This window comes from Dendrobates tinctorius, unplaced genomic scaffold, assembly GCF_039654945.1.
Source record: "Dendrobates tinctorius isolate UK_male_01 unplaced genomic scaffold, ASM3965494v1 ptg000020l, whole genome shotgun sequence".
Lineage (NCBI taxonomy): Eukaryota > Metazoa > Chordata > Amphibia > Anura > Dendrobatidae > Dendrobates > Dendrobates tinctorius.
Genome location: NW_027361688.1, coordinates 21,925,447 through 21,947,186, shown reverse-complemented (window position 1 = coordinate 21,947,186; position 21,740 = coordinate 21,925,447). Strand labels below are relative to the sequence as shown.

The 21,740-nt window shown below is 45.9% G+C and overlaps 1 protein-coding gene across 2 annotated transcripts in view; it reads right to left on the bottom strand.

Moving 5' to 3' along the window:
- Positions 1-21,740, bottom strand: part of CLINT1 (clathrin interactor 1) — a 72,380-nt gene that overhangs the window by 8,893 nt on the left and 41,747 nt on the right. For both annotated transcript variants that reach the window (XM_073567873.1, XM_073567872.1), the window contains exons 4-8: positions 13,563-13,671; positions 11,825-11,989; positions 7,620-7,797; positions 3,921-4,155; positions 3,147-3,219 (exon numbers count right to left, since the gene is read on the bottom strand). In XM_073567873.1, the coding sequence (XP_073423974.1) occupies positions 3,147-3,219; positions 3,921-4,155; positions 7,620-7,797; positions 11,825-11,989; positions 13,563-13,671 (760 nt within the window). The remainder of the gene's footprint in view (positions 1-3,146; positions 3,220-3,920; positions 4,156-7,619; positions 7,798-11,824; positions 11,990-13,562; positions 13,672-21,740) is intronic.

The following is a 21,740-nucleotide window of genomic DNA, read 5'->3' as shown; positions in this document are numbered from 1 at the left end:
CATCACACAGTGTATAGGGGCTGTGGAGGGCCATCATACTGTGTATAGGGGCTGTGGAGGGCCATCACACTGTGTATAGGGGCTGTGGAGGGCCATCACACTGTGTATAGGGGTTGTGGAGGGCCATCATACTGTGTATAGGGGGTTGTGGGGGGCCATCATACTGTGTATAGGGGGTTGTGGGGGGCCATCATACTGTGTATAGGGGGTTGTGGGGGCCATCATACTGTGTATAGGAGGTTGTAGGGGCCATCATTCTGTGTATAGGGGGTTGTGGGGGCCATCATACTGCATATAGGGGGCTGTGGAGGACCATCATACTGTGTGTATAGAGGCTGCAGAGAGCCAGCATACTGTGTATAAGGGCTGTGGAGGGCCATCATACTGTGTATAGGAGGTTGTGGGGGCCATCATACTGTGTACAGGGGGCTGTGGATGGCAATCATACTGTGTATAGGGGGCTGTGGAGGGACATCATACTGTGCATAGGGGCTGTGGATGGCCATAATACTGTGTATAGGGGGTTGTGGGGGGCCATTATACTGTGTATAGGGGGTTGTGGGGGGGGATCATACTGTGTATAGGGGGTTGTGGGGGTGATCATACTGTGTATAGGGGTTGTGGGGGGGGCCATCATACTGTGTATAGGGGGTTGTGGGGGCCATCATACTGTGTATAGGGGGTTGTGCGGGCCATCATACTGTGTATAGGGGGCTGTGCGGGCCATCATACTGTGTATAGGGGGTTGTGGGGAGGCATCATATTGTGTATAGGGGGTTGTGGGGGGCCATCATACTGTGTATAGGGGGTTGTGGGGGGCCATCATACTGTGTATAGGGGTTGTGGGGGGCCATCATACTGTGTATAGGGGTTGTGGGGGGCCATCATACCGTGTATAGGAGGTTGTGGGGGGGGGCCATCATACCGTGAACAGGGGGCTGTGCGGGCCATCATTCTGTGCATAGGGGGTTGTGGGGGCCATCATACTGTGCATAGGGGGTTGTGGGGGCCATCATACTGTGTATAGGGGATTGTGGGGGACCATCATACTGTGTATAGGGGGCCATCATACTGTGTATAGGGGGTTGTGGGGGGGCATCATACTGTGTACAGGGGGGTGTGGGCGGCCATCATACTGGTTGAAGGCTGTCCTGTCCATCGTAATGCGTTGGAGGCTATGGGAAGGTTATGAGTCTGTATATAAGGAGCTGTAGGGAATCATACATTGCTGGTGTCATCAATCTCTAGGTGGGGGTCATAATTTATTATGACTCCCACAAAGTGTCTGGCATCATACTTGTATTTTGGGGGAGGCGTCATACTTTGTGCCGGCTGTGGGGGCCATCATACTGTGTATGGGGAGATGTGGGACCATCAAACTGTGTGTGGGGGCATAATACATTCACACTTTATAAAAGTCAGGATACTATATGGCTCTGATCTACTCAATAATATACAATAAAATATAAATTAAGCATAGATTTGTTCATTAAATAGAATTATTTTCAACATATTGAGTCAGACCTCAAGTCACGGTCTCTCATATGGCCCTTCGGGAAAATTAATTGCCCACCCGTGATCTATAGGGAAGCGACTCAGATCTTATTAAAGGATGTATACCGCTCCTGTGAAGAGCTAATGTCCATCTCTGGTTACAGAATTGAAATAAACCCTATGTACAATCAGTTCCTGCAATTGTGTGTTACGCCTCTCCCTTAGCTTAGTGTGAACTCAGACTTAGCAAATTTACTGCGGATTTAAAATAAAAAAAATTCTCATATAGACTGTCAGTAGGGTACCAAGGAAAAGGGGCAGTGAAAGTAGAGTAACACATCTGCAGAATCAGAATATTCAAGGCTTGTTTGGAGTTTGTTACCATGAACACGCATTGGTCTGCATTGGAGATGTATACATAAAAAATAATTACAGCGCACAAATCAGCTTTCATATCTGTGAATAGCTTTCACCATCTATTACATTAATTGGCAGAAGATGCTTTAGAAGTATCTAACGTGTAAATATAAAAGTTTTTCCAAGTTATTTGGAAAAAAAAATAAAAAATTGGAGCACATAATATGATTAAACAGTAAAGCGAGCACAATCCGCACATAAAATATAATGGGGGAGCGGGGCTGCCTGGGTCGGTTCTTGACAGAGTCGGACGTGTCTACCCTGTGACCATCCTCTCGGCACAGCTGGCAAAGCAGGTGGTGCCATAACATCTGCCCGGCACTCAAAGATCCCTGAAGACCATTTTTGATGCCTGGCACAATGCCCGTGCTGCCACAACTCTACAAGAAATTCTCACCATCTGGCACAACCAACAGGACAGAACATTAAAAAAAAAAAAAAAAAAAGTGTTCGGCTTGGGAAATTGCTGGGAGGCCAAATACCGAGGCATAAAAATAAAGAAAAAAAAAATCCGTTGTACACAAACAAACTTCATTATCTCTGGAAACACAAGATCAATGAGGAATGGAGGGAGCGCGAACCACCAAGGGATAGAGTGTAATTTGGCTCATTGTTGTAATAGCGACATGGTTCCTTGGCCATGTCGTAAGCCGGCCATACACATTCGATGGCTGTTGGCCAAATGGTGGCTCGGCCGCCTCTCCCATACACCGGCTCTTGTTCAGTCATGGGCTCTCTATGGAAGAATTGTTTCCAGACATGTTTGGTGGCAGCTTATCTCCGGGAGAACAAAGTGATTGGCAGTCCGAAATCGAACATGTATGATCGACAACTCCCTGATGATCAGTTGTCCGGGACCACCGTACACATTAGATTGTTGGCCGAACCCGTTGACAGTGGTGGGTTTGGCTGACTTTAGTCTAATGTGCGTGGGGGGCTTCAGTCCTCATTTAGACGTCCGTGATTTGTATCATACGTAAAAACATGGATGTGTGAAAGGTTTCATAGACTATAATGGGTACGTGTTTAATCTGTAAAAACCACAGATAGAACATGTATGCGATTCACGGACGTCTGAATGAGGCCTTAAGTCTACCAAATATGTGACAAAGCTGTTTCCCACCATGGTCGCACGTTTGAGAAGAGGGGAATAAGCAGCTGACAGATCGCACAGTATATGACCGGCTTCACACTATGCAAACTTCCCCGTTTGCCCATTTCTGCCCATATATTACCCAATTTTGCTTCTGAATCAAATAGCTCCACTAGGTCATTGGACGCCTTCTTACTCGCCTCACCAGAAGCAGCCTGGAAAAGAGAACGGCACAATTCATAGAACATAATAATAAAAAGTATAAGGACTAGCGATAAGACGTTTTCTGAGCATACTCGGGTGCTATCCGAGTGTCTTCGGTGTGCTCAAAATATGTTTTGAGTCCTCGCAGCTGCATGTGTTTCGGCTTTCGAACAGCTGGGAAATATGCAGCCGCGGGCATTTGAACATATTTTCAAACACGCCGAAATACTTGGTTAGCACCCGACCATGATCAGATAAAGCCTTATCAGAGCACGTCCGCTCATCACTAATAAGGACATTATAACCATGTGGCAGCTCATTGTCATGTACAATTAAAGGGGAATTATCCCCTTAAGGACATGACTCTTTTGGGAGTTAATGAACTCTAATACGCAGATACCGGCAGATATGGGCGCCACAGGGCGACGATACCGGCCATTACAGCTATGTCGTGATTGTGCAGGCTCAGCTCCTGCAGCGCAGTAAAAAGAACATGGGCTCGGTGACCCCCATCTTACTACAATTATAAGTCAGACAGCGTTGGCTGCATGTCCAGTTTTTGCAGCTGTTTGGCTGCCTTTTATAACCAAATAAAATCAATCATTTGATGCCATCTTCTGTGACTCGCATACAATAGAGAAGCCCCTCCAGAAATCAGAGCGGCTAACCTATTTCCTATAAAACGTCAGATAACAGAGAGCAATAGACTGACCTTATTTGCAGCAGGATGGCTGGTAGATGAGGTGAGGTCAGGACTCTTATCTCCGGTGTAGTGTGCCGCTGCGCCAAGGTCGATTTTAGATGGGTTGCCCGTACGTTTGGAGCGGGTGGTGGTGGTCTCTGTGGCCTGAGTGATGTGGATGTGCTTGGTGGTGACTGTCTCCTCCTCATCTTTGAACTCTCCTGTTTGTTTTACCCGGTTGTTTTTCCGCTCTTCTTCGCTGTCGCTAGATAGGGGAGACAAATCAATCAGCTATATGAACAGCTTAGGAGGGTCAGTTAATAGGAAAAAAAATTATGTGGGAAGCAGGATTCTCCTGGGTCAGCATGATTAAGGGGATGTAAAAATATTATTTTTATATATCTATCTATCTATCTATCTATCTATCTATATACACACACACATATATATACATATGTGTGTGTGTAATATATATATATATATATATATATATATATATATATATATATATATATATATATATATATATATATATACACACACACACATATATACATACACACAGTTGTGGCCAAAAGTATTGACACCCCTGCAATTCTGTCAGATAATACTCAGTTTCTTCCTGAAAATGATTGCAAACACAAATTCTTTAGTATTATTATCTTCATTTAATTAGTCTTAAATGAAAAAACACAAAATGAATTGTCCTAAAGCCAAATTGGATCTAATTCCACACCAAACATAAAAAAGAGGGTGGACTAAAGTATTGGCACTGTTCGAAAAATCATGTGATGCTTCTCTAATTTGTGTAATTAACAGCCCCTGTAACTCACCTGTGGCACCTTACAGGTGTTGGCAATAGCTAAATCACACTTGCAGCCAGTTGACATGGATTAAAGTTGACTCAACCTCTGTCCTGTGTCCTTGTGTGTACCACATTGAGCATGGAGAAAAGAAAGAAGACCAAAGAACTGTCTGAGGACTTGAGAACCCAAATTGTGAGGAAGCATGAGCAATCTCAAGGCTACAAGTCCATCTCCAAAGACCTGAATGTTCCTGTGTCTACCGTGCGCAGTGTCATCAAGAAGTTTAAAGCCCATGGCACAGTGGCTAACCTCCCTAGATGTGGACGGAAAAGAAAAATTGACAAGAGATTTCAATGCAAGATTGTGCGGATGTTGGATAAAGAACCTCGACTAACATCCAAACAAGTTCAAGCTGCCCTGCAGTCCGAGGGTACAACAGTGTCAACCCGTACTATCTGTCGGCGTCTGAATGAAAAGGGACTGTATGGTAGGAGACCAAGACCCCACTTCTTACCCCGAGACATAAAAAAGCCAGGCTGGAGTTTGCCAAAACTTACCTGAAAAAGCCTAAAACGTTTTGGAAGAATGTTCTCTGGTCATATGAGACAAAAGTAGAGCTTTTTGGGCAAAGGCATCAACATAGAGTTTACAGGAGAAAAAAAGGCATTCAAAGAAAAGAACACGGTCCCTACAGTTAAACATGGCGGAGGTTCCCTGATGTTTTGGGGTTGCTTTGCTGCCTCTGGCACTGGACTGCTTGACCGTGTGCATGGCAATATGAAGTCTGAAGACTACCACCAAATTTTGCAGCATAATGTAGGGCCCAGTGTGAGAAAGCTGGGTCTCCCTCAGAGGTCATGGGTCTTCCAGCAGGACAATGACCCAAAACACACTTCAAAAAGCACTAGAAAATGGTTTGAGAGAAAGCACTGGAGACTTCTAAGGTGGCCAGCAATGAGTCCAGACCTGAATCCCATAGAACACCTGTGGAGAGATCTAAAAATGGCAGTTTGGAGAAGGCACCCTTCAAATATCAGGGACCTGGAGCAGTTTGCCAAAGAAGAATGGTCTAAAATTCCAGCAGAGCATTGTAAGAAACTCATTGATGGTTACCGGAAGCGGTTGGTCGCAGTTATTTTTGCTAAAGGTTGTGCAACCAAGTATTAGGCTGAGGGTGTCAATACTTTTGTTTGGCCCATTTTTGGAGTTTTGTGTGAAATGATCAATGTTTTGCTTTTTGCTTCATTCTCTTTTGTGTTTTTTCATTTAAGACAAATTAAATGAAGATAATAATACCAAAGAATTTGTGTTTGCAATCATTTTCAGGAAGAAACTGAGTATTATCTGTCAAAATTGCAGGGGTGTCAATACTTTTGGCCACAACTGTATACACACACACAGTATATACTCGTGTGTAAGACAAGACGACCCGCGTATAAACATATGAGGGCTTGTTTTTTGGGGGAGGAGTTGGGGGTATTTCCAATGGGGGCGATTTGATCCATTAGGGTTTTTTTTTTTTTAAATTATTTTACTCTTTACTGTTCTTGTTCGCCCCCTTAGGGAACTTGAAGATATAATCGTCTGATTGCTTGTGCTATATACAGCAGTGCCACAACATGGCTGCATATAGCAGAAATCACGGTCTCCTTTGAAGGCCGGCCACAGGCAGGGATTCAAAGCAGCTCCAAAATGACAAGCATGGGGGTCATCAGTAGACCCCCCTCCGGCTGTCTTGAGAACCTATTGGCAACCCGCGATTATGTCACGGGCACGTCGGTGAGTGTTAAATGCCACTGTCAGAGATTGACAGCGGCATTTAACAAGTCAACAATTGAGGATGAAGCACTGCTCCACTAGCCATTGTTAGGGGCATGTGCTAACTACCGTGTTTCCCCGAAAGTAAGACCCTGTCTTACATTAATTTTACCCCAAAAAGTCCCACCCTGTCTTACTTTCGGGGGAGGTCTTACATTAGCCGAAAAAAAATGACAATTTCTTTTTAACCAATAAATTAACATTTATTAACATGCTGTTATACCCCATAACAGTGCCGTATCCCACTGCACACAGCCCCACACCCCATAACAGTGCCGTATCCCACTGCACACAGCCCCACACCCCATAACAGTGCCGTATCCCACTGCACACAGCCCCACACCCCATAACAGTGCCGTATCCCACTGCACACAGCCCCATACCCTATACAGTACATGTTTCCCTACTTGGTTTTTAAATGCTGGACGTTTTCCTCTGCGGTGCGGCTGTGGGTGCGGAAGGCCTGTGCTGCAGGGAACGCTGTGCCAATCAGCAGGGAAACAGCGGTGACGTGGGGCTGGGGCGGCCAATTACAGCCCGAGCTGCTGGACCAATCAGTGCTCGAGCCGGGGGCCGGCGGTGACGTGGGGAACAGGGGCGGCCAATGAGCTGTTGAGCTGGGCGGATTGCGGGGTTAACACGGCGAGTTAACCCCATGAGCGCTGGACCCGCCCAGCTGCACCTGAGGACACCTCTGGAGCCTGGGGACCCAATGGGGGACAGCGGCGGCCCAAAGGTAAGGGCCTTACATTTCACAGCGGCCCCCAACCCTGCCTTACATTCGGGGGAGGCCTTACCATTGAAGGACCCCCCCGTAACCCCCACCCTGTCTTACTTTCGGGGGGTCCTACTTTCGGGGAAACACGGTATAATACACAGCCATCACCTGACACGTATGGGGTAGGCTCGCTGAGTGATCCCCCTCCATACACCTGCTTCCGGACATATATGGCACATATCATGAAGTGGTTAAAGAGGTGGTCACATCTTGACAACACCTCCCCCATTAATAACCAACCTACCCATATTTTATTGCCATGAGTCCAGTTCTTGGCTTCCTCCAAAAATGTAAGGGATATGTGTCTTTTCCCAACAAGTCACTCACCTGCCCCTCTCAGGAGACTCTTCTCTGTCTTTCCTTCTGAACTTGTTGATGGTGTCGTCTATGGTGCTCCCGATCTTGTCGCTTATCTCCCCTAACTTATCGCTGAATGGGAATCCCGTCTTACTTTTGTCCCACTCTTCGTCCCATTTAGATCTAGGTTCCGAGTCGTAGCGTTCATCTGTAGGGCATCCAGCACAGACATTAAAGCCCCAACAAGCTCCCAAATCGTGTGAGAGAAAACGGGAAATATTAATCTGACATAAGACATCAAGGACGCTTCCTATACAGAGCCACGGAGCAGCAGCAGCGTGCGGATTACATATGATTGACATTTATTAATGCAGGTTGTGACAAATAAAGAGCAGCGTTGTATACAGACAAGGCCATAAAACAGGTGCTATTGTCAAGGCGCAAAAGCATAAAACTTGATTCCTCTTTATATGCCCTGGTTTTTGCTCAGTCATTTCCTAAACTTTGAGGCCATTAAAATAGTTTTACGATTGATTTTGATGTTTTCCAACAATTCCTTCTACAGAATAACCTGTGCAAGTTTCCATACCTGGCATCAAGCAACACATGGTGGCATCTAATATTGCAGCACAGCCTCCAAGAAGTGAATGGGCCCGAGTTGCAATACCACACCCAACCTGAAGATAGATGTGGCGCTATTTCTTTGGAAGTAAGCAGCAGTTTTATTTTATTTTTATTTTTTTATTCTGGATACCCCCTTTAAGAGGGATTAATCAGGATCAGAAAAAGGCACCCTAGTCTTGAAATGCTGTAAAGTTGTAAAAAAAAACAAAACAAGAATAATCTGCCTGCTAAAGCCTGACGATCTTTGTTGATGAGCCTGCGGTGGTGACATCCTGCTGAACAGACCGATTAACCTCAGTAGTCACGTGTCATCCACAATGAGGTCACCGCTGCACCCCTATCAATGATCACTGTTGGGGGCAACGGCACAGCAGAGCTTTGACAAGTAAAATAAAAAAAAAAAGCTATTTTACAGCTCTAACTTCCTGATCGCTGGGGATCCCGACCTATGGGAACCCCGGTGACTCTGAAACCACCCATCATCATGGCGCACAGGCACCATCTTTAGATACACTGTCTATGAGACTGCTGGTTCAGCATCCTATCATTTTTGGGATGCGTCACCAGCGCTTCCTTCTAATCGGGAATTTCAGAGTAGCATTAGTAGAGGATTCCTCATCTGCAGACAGAAAATTTCCAAGATTAAATCAGGGAATTAATTCAGCCAAGACCATAGAGCAAATCATGAATCACTAAAACCACCAGGTTACGATTGTCATAATTGGTAAAGTGTTAGGATTAGTGATGAGCGAATAGCATTGATGCTCGGGTGTCCTCCGAGTATTTTGGCGTACTCGGAGGTTTAGATTTCGTTGTCTCATCTGCATGATCTGCGACTGTTAGACAGCTTGATTACATGTGTGGATTGCCTGTTTGGAAATTCCCACATGTGTTCAGCGTGTCCATAAGCCGTAAATCATACAGCTGAGACGACGAAAACTAAATCTCCGAGCACGCCAAAATACTCGGAGACCACCCGAGCAACGAGTATACTCGCTCATCACTAGTTAGCATATGTTCACATGTTGGGTTTTTTGCTGCGTTTTTTTTTTTTCAATAGGTAAAACCTCCTCAAAGCTGCTGCAATAAAATAAATAAATCAGGTTTTCCTGCATATTTGCTGTGCTTTTATTGTCTCTTGTGCATGATAATGTTTAGTGCCCCCCCAAAAAAATCATGGTGCAACTTCCTTAACTGATACCCGCATTTTTGCACTTACCCATTGTTTCCTAAGGGTGAAAAAATGCTGCAAATACACAGAAAAAAACGCTGAAAGAAGTGACATGCTGCAGTTTCCAAATTAGTCAGGAAAATAAAACCAATGTGTGTGCATGAGATTTGTGAAATCTCAGACTTTGCAGGTATTGTAAAACACAGCTTAAAATTAGCATTAAAAAAAACACATACAAAAAATGCAACGTGTGAACATAGCCTAAAATGTCAACATCTTGGAGGGATTTTTGCTGAAGTAGAAAGAAGAGAGGGGAACAGATGCAGGGAGCCGCGCCTGTGCTGCACAGACAGCGGGGAGAGGTCGGAAACAGCAGAGCTAAATAGCGCAAGCTCGGGGGCACACTGCAAGGAAGGCCTGGTACGGGGGGGGGGGGAGCATGTAAACATGTTTCGGATGCCTTATACATTATACATGGGATGGAAAACCATTGGGCAGGAAAACTTTGTGCCCAAAAATCGTACTTCTATCTGGCTTCCCCTGTTATACTATTGAGGGGGCTCCCTAGTTGGGCATGGCTGAAATCTGACGATAAACTTCTCTATTTCCGATTGGTCATTTACATCAATAAATGAGTCTGGCGACAACGTACACTTTATGGACCTTGCAGTAATCCCCCACATTAGACAGACCACCCTGGAACAGTTGCCGCTGCTTTACTACACACTTTTGGTTTCTCTCTTCGCTCATTTATCTTCTACAGTAACACTATAAAAAACAAAACAAAACACGGAGATGCCGAGACGTGGAGACCTGGGCGCCAGGTTGGCTCAGTGGTTAGCGCTGCAGCCTTGCAGCGCTGGAGTCCTGGATTCGAATCCCACCAAAGACAACATCTGCAAGGAGTTTGTATGTTCTCCCCGTGATTGCGTGGGTTTCCTCCCACACTCTAAAGACATACTGATAGGGAATTTAGATTGTGAGCCCCATCGGGGACAGTGATGCTAATGTGTGCAAACTGTAGAGCGCCGCGGAATATGTTAGCACTATATAAAAAATAAAGATTATTATTATTATATACCAACATACAGCCATTTTCGGCATTTTTTGTATGGGCTTATTCAGACGTCAGTTCTTCTCGTACGTTTGTGTTTTTCACGGATGGAACTCAAACCTATGAATGTCTATGGGGGGAGCTCACGTCTGATTTTTTTTTTTTCCTTTTTCCATCGGACCAAAAAGCTTCTGGTATTAATGATGTGTTAGATCAAACTCGTCAATGCAAGTCTATGGGTTTATGAAAACAGAAAAACACCGCACGGATGATTGAGGAACTCCCATCAATTTTTTATCATCCGACAAAAAAAACAAACAAAAAAAAAAAAAACTTATGGTAAAAACTTACCAAACTGATGAAATTTGGAGCCTTTTATTTTGTACTAAAACAATAAATAAAATCACTATCTGAGTGAGCCCTAGCATGGCCCCTTTTGTCTTTCAGATGTCATTTTTTGGTACATAAAGAGATTAGCAGTTAACCGACTTTGTGGGAAAAAAAATGCAGAACAAAAAAATATTTGATCCATTTCTTTTTAATGCTGCACATTGATCTCTGCATTATTTGTATTTTTTTTTGCACTATGTTTTTTAATAAAAGGGTTTTGAATAAAAAGCTTTTTTTTAATAAGATATTATTAATATGGTGGGACTCGCAGCCCACAGGGAATGGTTAACAATAAGCAGTCTAGTCAGCCATCCTTGGGGGTCCTATAATGCACCCTGGATAGTATAACCTCCACATGGCACGGCCACCAATCACTCCCATCTATATTCCTGAATGCACTGGAGAAGTCCTTGTCATCATCACCATTTGTGCCAGGGTGTGATCATCATGACTAGTATGTTACGGCCTGCCCTTGACGAGAGCGCTCGCCACATGTGATAAAGTCCCAAACCATCCATTTAAAACTAGGCACAGACCATAATGTTACATGGTTGACTGTAGATTGGTGATGAGCGAAAGTGCTTGGATAAGGTATTATCTGAGCATGCTCGAGTGCTGAGTGTCTCTGGCCTGCTTGAATAATATGTCCAAGTCCCTGCAGCTGCATGTCTTGCGGCTCTTAGGCAACCACAACACATGCAGGGATTGCCCGTTTGTTAGACAATCCCTGCATGTGTTGTGGTTGCCTAAAAGCCGCAAGACATGCAGCTGCGGGGACTTGGACATATTATTCGAGCAGGCCAGAGACACTCGGTTAGCACCGGAGCATGCTCAGATAATACCTTTTTCGAGGACGTTCGCTCATCATTAATATAGATTAGTCCAAAGGGGGAATGATGGCGTGCTTTCATTGCAGTATGCCCGCACAATGCCAAGCTATAATCACTGTGATTCCCACTGCCAAGGCCATTTGTGCAGCACACGCCCGGTACTCACTGTATCTGAACCCCCCGGCACTTTCTGAGGACACCCCAACGTATTTGTCCTTGTTCTTCTTGGCTTTCTTCCTCTCCTCTCGGAGGCGGTCGTCGTCCTGGACAAACTCCACCATTTCTTTTACCTTCTGCCGGATGTTGATCCCCTGGTCTTTTCCGTTTTCATCTAGAATGTGAATAATAAAACACATTAGGGACGTCTACTGCGGAGAAACGACCATTTGGGAGGTTATCTGTTCTGGCTTCTCTATTATTTAGGACAACGTTAAAGGGTTTGGCGGTGTGGACCCTCATAGGTCTGTATGACCGCTCAGCACTTGGCCGGTATCAGCATCCGCGCTTAGGACTCCGCCACTTCCTTACAGTCCAACGACAAGACCCTCAACGTCGCCGGTCAATGTGAAATGTGTAATGTCACCTAAGGTGGTGCTGCACATTACAACTGATGCCAGTGAGTCTCAGAATTTTGGATCTGCATGATCAGTATTTCACCATTCAGAATTGGTAATCTAAGTCCTAGATGGACACATCCCTTTAAATTACTGCTGCTGCTGGCACAGTGAGTGCTAACCATCAGACTTTCTGTATTATAGGGGTTGGTCCAGGACTATGGTATTCATTACCTATCCATGGATTCAGCCATCAATATCAGATTGGTACTTTGCAACCCCATGATAAACCATATAGCAGCCGTTCTCGCTCTTATCTTTAAGCAAATGTGGGTGTGAGCTGCAGTACCCGTGAAGACCACTACTTAATACATGGCGCTGTGCTGATTTGTACTCCTGGTGGCCATGGGACCTGTTAACCACTGATCAGTGGGGGTGTTGGACCCCATCAACTTGATACTGATTATTGATCGCAACAGTAAAATTAATATTGTACCCCTTAGACAACACCTTTACATAGGATTTGCAATATATTACATCTGATTGTGAAAACTAAATCTATACTGAGTTAAACACGCTGCCAGAAAAAAAAAAAATTAAATATTTCACGACTTCCCATGCCGCCTCCTCATTACTACAACTGCGCTCCTGTTCCCATTAAGAGGCGAGCACGCACAAAGAGCCAATTTCAGGCAAATTAACACGTTTTACTGGGCAGACAACACACGGCGCGCGTCAGGGTCTCCTAATTGCAGATAACCTGGCTGTGAAAGAGCCAGCCACACCGCTGGCGTAGAATAATACACTGTCTGCCGCCTCCTCCGCTACTAGATCCCCCCTTATTATTAGTTTATTTATTTTTTTTAATGCATTCAAAACCCACCCCGGCTTTTCCTTTGCACTGTAAATACGACTTGGCGCAGGCTAGAGGGACGGCGGGCTCGAATAAACCCAGCTTCAAACAGCCGCGCGCTCGCGTGGTGGAGGGCCGACCTTTTTCCCGCTGTATAATTAAAGAGCTCCCTTTTCTTCCTGCCGCCACAGGGGACCAGACTCTGGTGCATATTTTAATATAAACCCGGGCTGCTTGTGTTGTGCTGCTTGTGTTATTAGGTTTCTCCTCTCGGCAAGAAAAAAAAAAAAAAAAAAAGTTCTTCTCCTCGCTAATTAATACTCTAGGGCCCCGTGTCTTGGAATGTGTTCTTCACACAGCCTGCAGCCGCTCGGGCCCAATTAGGCCTCCGCAGCCTGTGAAGACGTTCGGGTGAGTGACAAGTCCAACAACTGCTTTAATTTGCTCCCTCCCAAGGTTTTTTTTTTCCTTCTCTCCTCTTCTTTGCTAATACTCACCTACAAAGTGGTAATTTTCTAAGGATCGCAAGTCATAAATGTGCTCCCTGGCGCTCGTGACGACCCGCTCCGATCCGTTCCGTATGAGGTACGCCAGCAGCAGCAAGGACTGGAGGGAGGGGAGAGACAAAAGGTGGAAATTAGTCATTTCGGAAGCTGCCGCAACCGCCGGGGGTGCATTAGTGATTTGTAACCCTATGTGTGCCAGGGGTAGAAACAAGTTGATATACATGGCTATATCTGGCTGCTTGGCAAAGGATATCTGCACTGAGGGCATTGAGCCCCATCCGTCTGTATACACGAGCCCCCCCTAATTCCTTCTGTAATGCGCTGTGGTCCTATATAAATGGTGGAAAATGAGGATATAAAGCAGACTGGGACAAGCTGATCTCTACTCCTGCAATAGAAAACAGCCTAGAAACCGCGACACCTCCAGTTCTAAAGGGTGTACTACAATGAATTAGCATTTACTGGTGTGCACGTGGTATACAGATTGGGCCCCCTAGTGGTGGAAACAGGCAGGAGGATTTTTTCCCCCCTCCCGATATTTTTAAGTATGGAAGTATGTGGGTGAGAAGTGTCGTACTGATAGAAAGTAGAAATGCAGCTGCTATATTGCCTAGTTTGGATGTTTTTTTTTTTAAATTAAATGCCTGCATGCCGAAGTAAAAATACAAATATTTGCACTTGGGTGTCATCAAAAATTTTCCACCATTCAGCTACTATAGTCTCCAACAGTGTTAAGCCATCTATTCCTTGCTACGGAACGAGTTAATTAAGGATCTGTCAGTGAGCTCATTCAGATTGAAAGAGTCTGTAACTCTTATCTGTTTTCTTCTGCACTGATTTATGACCACATCACAGTTCGATGTTCAGGTAAACAAAAGAACCTCTAAAAGCAAAATTTTTCATGAAACCAAATAGCAAAAATTAGTTTTAGACTCATGTACACTTTTTTCAAATTTTTTTATATGCATGTATATTTTTTAATAGAAATAGTACAATAAAATGACATAAAATCTGCTTTAATACATTTTTCCAAAATATAATATAAATTATATATATATATGTATATATATTTTGTAAATATTTTTAAATAAATTATGTAAACCTAATTATGTAATATATAAAAACACTGCTCAAAAAAATAAAGGGAACACTTAGGCTGAGTTCACACGTGGAGTTTTTTACCGAACGATTTTGCAGCGAAAACGCGAAAAGTAAGCATCCCATGCATTCCTATGGGATTCCGCAATGGTGTGCTAATGCTGCGGTTTTTACCGCGGCGGAATTGCTTTGCGGTAAAAAACGCAGCATGCTCATTAATTTCGCGGAATCGCGGCGATCCCGCACCCATAGGAATGAATTGTTCTGCTTACTTTCCGCATGTGGCTGTGCACACCATGCGAAAAGTAAGCAGAACATTTGCGGATGGTACCCGCGGTCCGGAGGAGAGGAGACTGTCCTCCGGGCTTTGGGTACCATATCCCTGTAAAAAATAGAGTTTAAAATAAAAAATATTGTTATTCTCACCTTCTGACGTCCCGCGCAGCCTTCCCGCCTCTCTCCACGCTCCCGGTCCCAGTAAGCCTTTGCGAGCGATGACGTCCGTTCTCGCGGGATCGCAAAGTCTCGTGGTCATCGCGAATGACCGCTAGAACGGACGTCATCGCGGTAATTGTTGCAAAGGATTACTGGGACCGGGAGAGTGGAGAGGCGGGAAGGCTGCGCGGGACGTCGGAAGGTGAGAATAACCATTTTTTTTTTTAATTATTATTTACATTCTATCTTTTACTATTGATGCCGCATAGGCGGCCTCAATAGTAAAAAGTTGGTCACACTCGTCAAACACTATGTTTGACGAGTGTGCCCAACCTGACAATCAGTTCTCCAAGTGATGCTACAGATCGCTTGGAAAACGCTAGCAATTCTGCAAGATAATTATACTTGCAAAATGCTAGTTTTTCTGCGGGAAAATCGCTGGAATTTAAAATGCGATTTTCCCGCGGAATGGAATACCGGAATTCTCGCGGTAATTTCCGCGAGAGTTCCGCTACGTGTGAACCCAGCATTAAACAACAGAATATAACTCCAAGTAAATCAAACTTCTGTGAAATCAAACTGTCCACTTAGGAAGCAACACTGACTGAATCAATTTCACATGCTGTTATGCAAATGGAATAGACAGATGGAAATTATTGGCAATTATCAAGACACCCTCAATAAAGGAGTGGTTCGGCAGGTACCAATGCTTTCTGGCTGATGTTTTGGTCATTTTTGAATGATGGTTGTGCTTTCACACTCGTGGTAGCATGAGACTGACTCTACAACCCACACAAGTGGCTCAGGTAGTGCAGCTCATCCAGGATGGCACATCAATGCGAGCTGTGGCAAGAAGGTTTGTTGTGTCTGTCAGCGTAGTGTCCAGAGGCTGGAGGCGCTACCACTAGACAGGCCAGTACACCAGGAGACATTGAGGGGGCCGTAGAAGGACATCAACCCAGCAGCAGGACCGCTACCTCAGCCTTTGTGCAAGAAGGAACAGGAGGAGCACTGCAGATGGGGGCTGTGCTCACAGCTAACACTGTGCAGGACGCTTGGCATTTGTCACAGAACACAAGGATTGGCAAATTCGCCACTGGCACCCTGTGCTCTTCACAGATGAAAGCAGGTTGACACTGAGCACATGTGACAGACGTAAGAGTCTGGAGACGCCGTGGAGAGCGATCTGCTGCCTGCAACATCCTTCAGCATGACCGGTTTGGCAGTGGGTTAGTAATAGTGTGGGGTGGCATTTCTTTGGAGGGCCGCACAGTGTTGGATATTTTTTGACCGGCATCTATGGATATTTCACATCTCATACAGTCAGGGGTTAAATGGTTATCGATTGCTGACATGTCATTTATGGGGGGAGGGTATTACGAGAGGCTGGCTGGCCACAGAGGGGCAACTATTGACCTGGTAGTGCAGAAAGACCATGTTACTGGTGTCCCCTCTGTTCTCCAGACTAATATTTGCTGAAGTGACTGAGAATGAAGGTGCTCAAGTTATAATGAAGCAGTGAAGTGTATCCGACACCTACACATTCACAAAGTGAACCCTGAAATTGGATCAAAAAACCGAACCATTCACTTGGGACCACAAAGAAAAAATTAGCATCAACCAACTATTCATTAGGTAAGAGAGAATCTGGAGCGGCGGATCATAACGGGAACGGTAAAACTTGGGTAGAATATAAGGCAACTTTATTACAACAGAAATAAGCTGTCACTTTTTTACTTCGCCCTTTAATTCAGGAGCCTATTAAAAATACCCCTGTACAGGACAGGAGAACTTCAGATAAAGGCTTCATGGGTTGGTGCTAACAGCTTCCACTTTTGAGCTCCCAGTTGAGATGTTTATGGACAGTTTTACACGCCTGGCATCCCGCGGAAAAAGACATAGGGGGAGGGGCTAAGAATTTGCTAATGCGCTAACTGAAATCATACAACTACTCTCGGCCAATCAAATCAACGAGAAGTGTTTTCTGCAATTCTAATTGGCTGACATCACTCTGTACACGATCTTCCCAAATATCCTTTTCACTTGGTTGCTAGTATTATACAAACCCCCTAGCTGTGGGAGCTAAAGGGAATAGGTCAGGAGAAAGTTACCTATAATTTTAGACAGGTTTTTATGTTAAATCAATTTTTTTAATTTTCCATATTCCTATCGATATAAAAAATATGTCAGAAGCCTTGCACTTGTTAGTAGATCCTATAATGACTCACTTTGTGCTCTGTACAGAAGACTTTTCAGTATTCTCGCCATCACACACAGGATTACAATGACAGAGAAAACCTATACGCACAGCAGATAACACAGGATCCACCAAAGCTCACCTCCTCCCCCTACTGTAGAATGACTGATAACACCTCTATATATAGCATAACAAGATCCACTATTCACAATAAGTGATATCACAGCTCACCTCTTCCCCCTTCTGTACAATGACTGAAAACCCCAATATATACAGGACCTACCATTCACAACAGCTGATGTCACAGCTCACCTCCTCCTCCTGTACAATGACCCATTTTGCATCAGTGTTCTCTAAGAAAGCAACTGTAACATCAACTGATCTTCACGGTGCTATTGAAGGAACAAAAGAATCCACACTATCCATAAACAGAGAGATGGTGAGGGAACACTTAGCTAATTTACATGAAGTTAAATCTCCTAGTACTGATGGCGAACCTATGGCACGCGTGCCAGATAGGGCAAGCAGAGCCCTCAGCTGGCACGCAGCATCGCCTCATCCTTGTTCCGGAGCTGCAGCTTTCTGCCTCACACATTGAGCGGCATGGCCGCGGCTGGATGACATCATCATTCCGCTCCGCAGCCGCTGTGCCAATGAGAGGAAGGAAGCTGCCGGTGGGCGGAGAAGTGAGTGTGGCCACTGTGCCAGTGAAGCTGCTGTGGTGTGTGGGTGTGTGTGTGTGTCAGTGATGGGGAGAGGGCCAATGATGGGAGTGATGGGGAGAGGGCCAATAATGGGAGTGATGGGGAGAGGGCCAATAATGGGAGTGATGGGGAGAGGGCCAATAATGGGAGTGATGGGGAGAGGGCCAATAATGGGAGTGATGGGGAGAGGGCCAATAATGGGAGTGATGGGGAGAGGGCCAATAATGGGAGTGATGGGGAGAGGGCCAATAATGGGAGTGATGGGGAGAGGGCCAATAATGGGAGTGATGGGGAGAGGGCCAATAATGGGAGTGATGGGGAGAGGGCCAATAATGGGAGTGATGGGGAGAGGGTCAATAATGGGAGTGATGGGGAGAGGGTCAATAATGGGAGTGATGGGGAGAGGGTCAATAATGGGAGTGATGGGGAGCGGGTCAATGATGGGAGTGATGGGGAGAGGGTCAATAATGGGAGTGATGGGGAGAGGGTCAATAATGGGAGTGATGGGGAGAGGGTCAATAATGGAAGTGATGGGGAGAGGGCAACGATGGTGGTGGGGGAGAGGGCAACGATGGTGGTGGGGGAGAGGGCAACAATGGTGGTGGGGGCGAGGGCAACAATGGTGGTGGGGGCGAGGGCAACAATGGTGGTGGGGGCGAGGGCAACAATGGTGGTGGGGGCGAGGGCAACAATGGTGGTGGGGGAGAGGGCAACAATGGTGGTGGGGGAGAGGGCAACAATGGTGGTGGGGGAGAGGGCAACAATGGTGGTGGGGGCGAGGGCAACAATGGTGGTGGGGGCGAGGGCAACAATGGTGGTGGGGGCGAGGGCAACAATGGTGGTGGGGGAGAGGGCAACAATGGTGGTGGGGGAGAGGGCAACAATGGTGGTGGGGGAGAGGGCAACAATGGTGGTGGGGGAGAGGGCAACAATGGTGGTGGGGGAGAGGGCAACAATGGTGGTGGGGGAGAGGGCAACAATGGTGGTGGGGGAGAGGGCAACAATGGTGGTGGGGGAGAGGGCAACAATGGTGGTGGGGGAGAGGGCAACAATGGTGGTGGGGGAGAGGGCAACAATGGTGGTGGGGGAGAGGGCAACAATGGTGGTGGGGGAGAGGGCAACAATGGTGGTGGGGGAGAGGGCAACAATGGTGGTGGGGGAGAGGGCAACAATGGTGGTGGGGGAGAGGGCAACAATGGTGGTGGGGGAGAGGGCAACAATGGTGGTGGGGGAGAGGGCAACAATGGTGGTGGGGGAGAGGGCAACAATGGTGGTGGGGGAGAGGGCAACAATGGTGGTGGGGGAGAGGGCAACAATGGTGGTGGGGGAGAGGGCAACAATGGTGGTGGGGGAGAGGGCAACAATGGTGGTGGGGGAGAGGGCAACGATGGGGTGATGGGGAGGAGGAAATGATGGAGGTGGTGGAATGGGCAATAACTACATTTCTACATGAATGGGATCATGATGGGGCATATTTCTACATGAAGGGGATCATGATGGGGCATATTTCTGCATGAATGGGATCATGGTGGGGCACATTTATGCATGAAGGGTATCAAGATGGTGCATATTTCTACATGAAGGGGACCATGATGGGACATATTTCTGCATGAAGGGGGATCATGATGAGGCATTTCTACATGAAGGGGATCATCATGATGGGGCATATTTCTACATGAAGGGGATCATGATGGGGCATATTTATGCATGAATGGGATCATGATGGGGCATTTCTATGCATGAATGGGATCATGATGGGGCATTTCTACAAGAAGGGGATCATGATGGAGCATATTACTACAAGGGGATCATGATAGGGCATATTTCTACATGAAGGGGATCATGATGGGGCATTTCTACCTTGTGCCAGTCATTACACTGGCTACCCATCCACTCCAGAATCCAGTACAAACTTATTACCCTCACCCACAAAGCTCTTCATGGCTCAGCACCACCCTACATCTTCTCCCTTGTTTCAGTATACCACCCTACCCGTGCCCTCCGTTCTGCTGATGACCTGAGGTTAGCATCCACAAGAATCAAAACCTCACACTCCCGTCTCCAAGACTATACACGTGATGCGCCAATTCTTTGGAATGCACTTCCCAGGGCAATACAATTAGTCCCCAATCCCCACAATTTTAAGTGTGCCCTGAAAACTCATTTATTCAGACTGGCCTACCGCCTCAACACATTAACCTAATTTATCCCTGTGTGGCACAGCCAAAAGTTTTTACCATAACCAGGTTCCCCACATCATGTTCCCACATGCTTTATACATTCATTAGCCCTCTGTGTCTGTACTGTTACACACTTAACATTATGGCTGGTCCATACAATCAGGGCAACTGTTACCACCCACCTTTCATGTCTCCCTTTTTTCCTCATAGATTGTAAGCCTGCGAGCAGGGCCCTCATTCCTCTTGGTATCTGTTATGATCTATGTGATTATTGTTATGCTGTAATGTCTATCGTCTGTACAAATCCCCTCTGAAATGTAAAGTGCTGCGGAATATGTCGGCGCTATAGAAATAAAATTTATTATTATTATGATAGAGCATATTACTACAAGAAGGGGATCATGAACAGGCATATTTCTGCATGAAGGGGATCATGATGGGGCATATTTCGGCATGAAGGGGATCATGATGGGGCATTTCTACATGAAGGGGATCATGATGGGGCATTTCTACATGAATTGGATCATGATGGGGCATTTCTACATGAATTGGATCATGATGGGGCATATTTCTACAAGAAGGGGATCATGATGGGGCATTTGACACTTCATCATAAATAATTGGGTATTAGGTTGCAGTTTGGGCACTCGGTCTCAGAAAGGTTCGCCATCACTGTCCTATGGTATTGCGAGTTAGCAGAGGAAATTTCAGAACCACTAGCCAGAATCTTTGAAAAATCCTGGAGAACAGAAGTAGTCCTGGAAGATGGGAAAAGGGCAAATGTTGTCCCCGTCTTCAAGAAAGGAAAGCAGATGGAGCCAGGAAAATACAGGCAAGTGAGACTTAGGGTACCGTTACACCTAGCGACTCACCAGCGATCCCGACCAGTGATATGACGCGGTCAGGATCGCTGGTGAATCGCTAGGTGGTCGCTAGTGAGCTGCCACTCAGGCAGATCTCACCAGCCACATCGCTGGGGACGGGGATCGCTACTTACCTGTCAGACGCGGCGATCCTGCGTCCTCCCGCCCGGCTCCACGCGTCGCTCGTCAGCGCCACAGGAAGCGCCGCAGGAAGTGGACGACGAGGAATGGTCCAGCAGCTTCTCGCGCGATCAGCGATAACCAGAGGGGGAGCCGGTCGGAGGTAAGTATCACATGCAGCGATATCGCTAGCACATGAGTCAACAGTGTGATGCAGCAGCAAAAAAGCAAACACAGTTCTAGGATGTATTAAATAAAGTATAGAGTCTAGATCACATGAAGTAACTATCCCCCTCTACTCCTCGTTGGTCAACCCTCATCTGGAATACTGTGTCCAGCTCTGGGCCCGAAGTTTAAAAAAAAAAAGACATTGAAAAACTGGAGCATTTCAGAGAAGAACCACCAGGACGGTGAGCGGACTGCAAAGTATGTCCTACGAGGAAAGGTTAAACGATCTGGGAATGTTTAACTTGCAAAAAAGAAGGATAAAGGAGACCCCTTTACATTTTTCACTCTGTTTCATTGCAGCCATTTGGTAAATGCAAAAAAGTTCATTTTTTTTCTCATTAATG